Source organism: Protopterus annectens, chromosome 1.part2 (genome assembly GCF_019279795.1).
Source record: "Protopterus annectens isolate FY-2018-M chromosome 1.part2, PAN1.0, whole genome shotgun sequence".
Lineage (NCBI taxonomy): Eukaryota > Metazoa > Chordata > Ceratodontiformes > Protopteridae > Protopterus > Protopterus annectens.
In genome coordinates, this window is record NC_056727.1 from 1,223,198,632 (window position 1) to 1,223,206,234 (window position 7,603).

Here is a 7,603-nt window from a genome sequence, read left to right on the forward strand (position 1 = left end):
ATGATACCAGTGGTGTCCCACAGAAGTCTGGATAGTTTATATCTATATGAATATCTGTTAGATATGAAGGAATTACATATTTCCAGCCAGACAGTGCTAACAGCTGTTTCATATACACACTAGTGCTCACTCATTATTTTTAAAGACAAATAGTTCACACACTGAGTTTAAATGAGCAATGTTTCTGTAAACTCACATTTTTTTTTGTACAGTGTTTTTAGTTAAAAAAATATCCACTGTTTTCTTTGCACATAATATTCTGTCTTATATATAGAAGTTTCATAGATTGGTAACTAGGAAACACTTGCAGCCACTGTTTGTTAATATGTTTGTTTATTAGATTAAGATGTTCTATTAATCGGTTCAAGGAATGACACTGACTCAGTATTGTAGCCATATATTACTTGCAAAGATTATTCTGAGTATGATGTATTATGTGTATGCTGATCATAGTATCATCGGATCATAGGAGATTATAAGGCTATCGACCCGGAGGTCATTTTAAGCCTAGCTGTTTCAACCCAATGTAATACCATAGAAGTAGTAGAACTGACCTCCATTAACTGATGATACTGTGTGCTCTGTTCTTAAACTGGAATAAATGTTCTGGGATAAATGTCCTTACTTAATTAATGTACCTTTATCCTCAAGTAAAATTTTTACATATCGCATGCCTAAATTTACAAAGGTTTTTTTTGTCTCTTTGAGGGCCTACAGTAAATGTGTTCTCCCCAGTGGAGCTAAAGTTAATGCACTCATCAAAATATAGCAAACTACTCATTGGATATCTCAATGGATATCTGAATCTGGCAGAAGTCAACAGGGAGTGTCTGAGCATTGTGTTAGAGAGACTGTGGGAGTTGATTAAGCTCTTTGACAATGAGAGGGTTCAGCCATCTGATGAAAGAGTGTTCCAGAAAAGGCAATATTCTGGACAAATTCCTACCTAATGTCCTCAGTGTCATGATATCTAGATTACTGCACTGGAAGCCAACAGTGATTATGCCACAGTGTGGTTCCAAGAAGGAGAGAAGGGTAGCAACACAGACAAATGCAATAGTCTGGAATTTTGGGAGATTGGATTACGTTGTGCTGAAGAAGAGGGTCAAGGATGAGTTAGGAATCTGGGAGCAAACTGAAGGAATAGACAGGTTAGGGGCATGGATCTGAATGGTACACTCAGGACCATGGAGAAGACTGCAAGGAAGAGGAAGAACAGCCAACAGAGAAAACTGACATGGATACATAGAAATGCGAGGCTACCATTTAGGTCAAAATATTGGTCCTACAGAATGTACAAGAAAGGGTGTAAAGAGGCAGAGTTGGCACAGAACAAAGAGGCTAGCCGAAAAAGAGCAAGAATGAAGATGGTGAGGACATCAAAAGTAAAAGATCCAATGGAGCTGACAGAAGGGATCAAGAAGGGGGGACTAGGGCTTTTTTTAGGTATAAAGTAGTAAAGATCAAAAAAGTTAAAGGTCTGGCCAGGCTTAACAAAATAAAGGGTGTGGGAGATCACAAAATAACAGGACAACAGAGATACTTAATGAGTACTTTGCTTCAGTGTCCACAAGGAAAATCAAGACAAGACACCTTGCTGGAAGGGAGGCAGGACAGAGTGAAGAGAGCAGCAAAAGATTCAGTGATACAGAGGGATTAGATTGAAAAGGTTCTGTCTGCCATTATAGAGGCTTAAGCACAAGGACCAGATGGGCTACTTCCCAGAGTCATTAGAAATTTGGCTAATTAACTAGCAGATCTTCCAGTGAAAATCTTCTGCAGATAACTAGGCAGAGCAGAAGGGCCTGGGTTCTAGAAGACAGAAAGTCTGGTCCTCTTGGACAAGAGGAAATATGAAAAAATCCAGTGAGTTGTAGGCCTATTACCTAAACAGCAGTGCCAGGGAAAGACATGGTGATAATCTTGGAAGGAATGCTGGTTACTTATCTGGAATATAACATTTGCAAAACAGAAACCATCCCAGGTTTATGGCCAGAAGGAACTATCAGACAATCTACAGATGACACTCTACAATATGCAGATAACACCACTGCCATCTGTGCTGCACCCACCATATCACAGCTACAAGTAGCTACCCAAAGATCTTTCACTACCATCAAATCTTTCCTAAATAAATATCATCTCATCCTAAACCCCAACAAAACCAGATTAATGCTTTTCCCCAGCAAATATCACAAAACAAGCTACTGCAACCAGGACTTTGAAATTATCTCATCCAATCACACAGTAATAGGACCCACCCCAAAAACCAAACTACTAAGCATCACTATTGACGATAAGCTAAAATTCAACAAGCACATACTACAAGCAATCAAAAAGGCCCAAATTAAACTAGGTTCTCTTTACGAGCTAAGACCATATTTAACCAACTCTATCAGACAAGCAATTGTCAGGACCCACCTACTATCTACCCTATTCTATGCCTCCTCAATACTCACAAACCTTAAAAAAATGGACTTAAGCAAACTTGAAACATGCTACCACAAGACAGCCAGATTTGCCACCAACCTACCACTCAGAACACATCACTGCATTGCTCTAAAACAACTCAGATGGCTAGAACTTCCTAACCTCTCAACTTTAAAACAACTTACCCTAACCCACTCCATAGTATACCTACCTGACAAATGTCCAGCCCTACACAACCTTGTTCAAATACATCTCAACAAAAGGACCTTGAGATCATCCGAAAAACTGCAATTAAAAGTTACAAGATCCAGTAACAGCTTTGGAGACTCACTGTACTCTAATAACATCTCCAAAGCATGGAACCCTATCCTTCAAAACATACTAAACACAACCAACCCAGCACAGCTCAAAAACCTACTAAAAACTCATCTAAATGATAACCGGTTATGCTCTTGTTCCTCACCTGGCTGAACTTTCTTGTCACCTAACCATCTTTTCCCACACTCATTCCTATTTCTACTTATATCTCTTATATTCATACAAGTTTTGACTCATTTAATTGTAAGCTTGGCTTAACTTACTTGTCACCTCTCCATCTATTCCCTCACTCACTCTTATCTCTCCCCTGTTGTACATACAACTTTGCACTAATTAAATGTAAGTTTCATAAATGTTATTTACAAACATTAGCAAATTGTCATTCCATTGTATAATCCCTTCTGACCTGCAAAATTTTTTGTAATGTTTTACTATGTGATGTCATTTTTATGTTTTACTGTGCGATGTGATATTTTTTTCTGACCTGCAACATTCTTTGTAATGTTTTACTATGTAATGTCATGTTTTTTATGTGGAGCTTTTCTCCCCAGGCCTCCACTGAAAATGGGCATCTTGCCCAGTCGGACTTCCCCGGTAAACAAATATTAAATAAATAAATAAAATCCTGATTTCTCTTATAACTGGGTTACAGGTGCACTTGAAAGGGCAGTAATGGTAGTCATGGTTTACCAGGACTATACAAAGGCTTTTGATTCAGTCAGACAGAGATAGCTGATCAGAAAACTGTTGAGTAAAGTTTGCACCAGGAATGAATAAATGGATTGCTGCATGGCTAATTACAGAGAGCTATGGTAAGAGAGCAATACAGGAACTAAGAAAAGTGACTGGTGAAGCACTTCAGTATTTAGTTCTGGGTCCGGTATACTTCAGTGTATTTGTTTCAGCCATATCTAAGGGAATAAGGAACAAAAATAGTCTCTTTCACTGATGGCAGAAAGATAGATGCACCACTGGAAGATGGGGAAAGAGGCTGAGGAAGGAGTTGGAAAAGCTATCCAAATGACTTTTGGTGCAGACCAATGTAGTGTACAGCACCTTGGCCACACCAGCATCTGTGTGATGAATCAGCGTGGAGAGTGGAAATGACAGCAAGACAACAGGAAAAGGTTCAGGGAGCACTGATCAATCCTTGCCGAGTGGGACAGCAGTGACAGCAGAAACTCAATGTTGGGGTGTATTCTCAGGTGATAAACTCCATAAACAAAGAGCTGTCTCCTACTCTACCAGGCCACAGCCATGACATACCTTGCATGCTGTGTAAAATTTACAAAGCCTTACAAGGAAAGGGGCATCAGGTTGCTGGATGGAATACAGATGGATGCCACCATACAGGTACATTGGATGTTAGGGAACCAGATACAACCATTTACGTGAAATAACTGTAACTCTTTTTATAAACACAAAAAGATGGGTGGGCATGATATGAGTGAGGAAGATAAAGGCAGTGAGATGTGAAAGAGGCATGCTTAACAGCAAGGGTTGGAAGAGGGGACACAAGAAGCAGTTTGTTGTGAATAACTAATCACTGGAAATCCAAAGACCCTCTTTAGAGAGAATAGGTCAGTAAAATAGATGGTGGAAATAGAATCACAAAGATATTCAGGGCAGCATGGGACAGACTGTGAAAGGAAGGGGTAGAAGTTAGGAATAAAGGGAAGGCAGAGTGACAAATGCATTTAAAAAGCAGACTAGACAGGCTTATTGTCTCCTGCTGTTAAGCAAATTTAATACAATATAAACTTTACTTCAGACAACAAATTAGACTTACATTTTTACACAGGATAATAGGTAACTACTAGGCCAGCTGCCATTGTGGACTATTTTAAGCCTAGCCAATTTCTCTTTCAAAGGAGAGAATCAAGTCCTGTATCTTAACCAATATACCAGCTTACAACATCAAGCATTGCATACAGTTGAGCTTATACAGTATGACTGAGATAATATCCAAGCACGTTTATATGTCCTACCTTTCATCAATCAATTTCTAGAGGCCTTCAGTGTGCAACTGATTGTACATAAAGCAGTTGATCCAATGAGATGTTTCCATGGCAACTAAGGACTTTAAGATCAAGGGGGTGAAAGGTCTGTCACCATGGAAATCTGGAGATGGTTCACCTGCCATATAAATGCAAGCTAACTCTATCATTGTTTTTAACAGCATGTAAAATGACACACATGACCTCATTTTCTTCCCCTCAAATTGCTACTCTGATTAGCAAGGCTTTGTTATCTTCTGGGTTCTCATTGCTTGTATTTTCTTTCTTGTTGATCTCTCTCCATTGCACATGCTGCTGCCATGCAGTAGAATGGTGTTCTCAGTATGTACTCTGCATATTAGCACAGCGTTTGTGAGGTAGGCATTGCAACTCAGCAGCTACTCCACAGTCCCCAATTCCTTCTGGTAGTAGTAACACACTAACCACTGCATTCTAAACAAACAATTGGGAAAAAATCATTATACTTTACTCTAGAAACTTGGTGTTGCATTTTTTTGTGCCCATGTGCCAATCACCTACAACATGTTTGGCTACTGTCTCCATTGGGAGGCATTGTGCCTTTCCCAGATATGGATGCCATGGACTTTTTCCTATTTTGAATCCCCCTTCTAAGCCCAACGACTCATTAAATGTGTAATGTACCAAATCAAGACTGTTACATGCAATTGGATTCTTCTGTGCATCCACCCTGCCCACTGCAGCAACACTCCAGATTCTAATAGGCAATCATTTTTTTATACTCAAAGCTAACTACTTGTCTCCACCAGGTGGCACTCCTGAGTTATTAAAAGTTTCTCAGCCTCTTCTAAAGATAGAGAGCTGTCCAGCAGCTACTAAGGGCACTACCCTTACTACCACATCACCTCTTATCCCAGTTATTAAACATATCATGGGCATCAGAGATGGCAGGTGAAACTGATGATGGCATTGTGGTTTCTAGTTAGTTAGCTTCAGGAATACTTGTAAGTACAGATATAAGTGCTTGGTTTATGTTTAAAGCATCATTATTCGAGTGTAATGTGCCAGTTTGCCAGTGATGACATTTCTAAGTTTAAGAAAGATTTGAAAAGTATCAGAAAAGTATTAGGTGCAGGACCTCTTTAGATTAATTCCATTATTTTTATACTTAACTGAATTCCTTACTTTTACAGAATAATACAGTTTATATACATACCTAAAGAGGCCATTTGTGACTGAGAAGTGCATTGTTTAAAGTGGACTTCCTTCATTTTAAAAGCAGTATAGCCTGGAAACATGGAAGCAGGTGGAAATGTAATTTTATTATGGGATGCATAGCCTAAATGGTACATTTAAGAACTTCTATCTGATATATACTGTTTTAAGACTGGCATATTAACTGAATTCAGTAAACAGGCTCTAATAAAGTCATCCATTTACTCTGCAAAAAGTTATGCCTTCAGAATCATTGTATTTATTTAGCATAGGCCAGGAGTGCTTTTACCGTGCTGTCTGTTCAGTTCTATCAATGCAGTTTATGGCTTAGTAACATTGTCATAGAAGTACACTATTATTTTTTTTCATCTCCAGAAAACCTGCAAACTAGATTATAGTAAATATCTTAGCATTGTAGATCAATTCAGAACATGACTGTTATACAAATTCATGTATCAAGTACTTTGTAGTTGTCCTTAATTTACTGAAAATGCATTTTAAGAAGATTACAGAACTATAAGTGCATTAATATCACTCGTGTAATATGTCGTTTCAGGTATAATTGACTGTACACTAGATTTTCCCCATCCTGCTTGGTACTGGGACAACCTGCTAAAGATCTGCGTTTTCATCTTTGCCTTCATAATGCCTGTGCTTATCATCACTGTTTGCTATGGACTGATGATTCTACGTTTAAAAAGTGTCCGCATGCTGTCAGGATCGAAGGAGAAGGACAGGAATTTAAGAAGAATCACCAGAATGGTTCTTGTGGTGGTTGTCGTTTTTATTGTCTGTTGGACTCCCATTCACATCTATGTAATCTTAAAAGCTCTGATCAACATCTCTCCTTCTGTTGTGCAGACCATCACCTGGCACTTCTGCATTGCTTTGGGATATACAAACAGCAGTCTTAATCCTGTCCTTTATGCTTTCCTCGATGAAAACTTCAAGAGGTGTTTCCGTGAATTCTGCACCCCAGCATCATCCATTGTCGAGCAGCAAAACTCCACCAGGGTCCGCAACAACAATCGAGATCATGCCTCCACTGTGCACACTGTGGACAGGACGAACCATCAGGTATGACTAGCAGTGGAGATGTCATCACTGGACTCACGCTATCAGCCTGGGGATGACATGCATTCTGAAGTAACTCAGTTCACAACAGGGCTTTAAGCAGGCTGTTGTTATGAGAGGCCATTGCATTTTTGTAGTCTGTGCTCCACAACTTCTTCTTTGTATGGGCATAATTTCTGTTAATGCAAAGGCTTCAGCATTAAGTAGAGATGAGATGTGTGCAGTGACCAGATATTGCTGCAATGGCATCAACCTTTATGAGCAGACTTTCCCTACATCAATACCTGCCCAGTCTGAAAGCTGCACAAATTCTAGCCATAACATTTCTGGAGTTGTACACAATGGAGTTGGATTGCTATGCCAAGTTACTTATTGACTGTGTTTCTTTAATTCCTTTTGACTTTTTTTCATGTGCCATTGTCTCACTGTGTCTTCATTTAAGCAACATAACTGCCAAATTAATTTACCACCATTTTAATTACAACTGCATAACTATATGATTGTGGACTGCTGATGATGCAGTGAAAGTGGATAAACTTTGTCCTGCTAGAATGTGATGACAACAGGTATGGACAAGCAGGACAAGCATG

At 39.2% G+C, this 7,603-nt stretch overlaps 1 protein-coding gene across 1 annotated transcript in view; it reads left to right on the top strand.

Moving 5' to 3' along the window:
* The window catches only part of OPRM1 (opioid receptor mu 1), a 520,850-nt gene extending 513,754 nt beyond the window's left edge, over positions 1–7,096 (top strand). The window contains exon 3 of the mRNA XM_044060082.1: positions 6,496–7,096. Within this exon, the coding sequence (XP_043916017.1) occupies positions 6,496–7,022 (527 nt within the window). The 3' untranslated portion in view covers positions 7,023–7,096. The remainder of the gene's footprint in view (positions 1–6,495) is intronic.
* Positions 7,097–7,603: the final 507 nt, after the last annotated feature.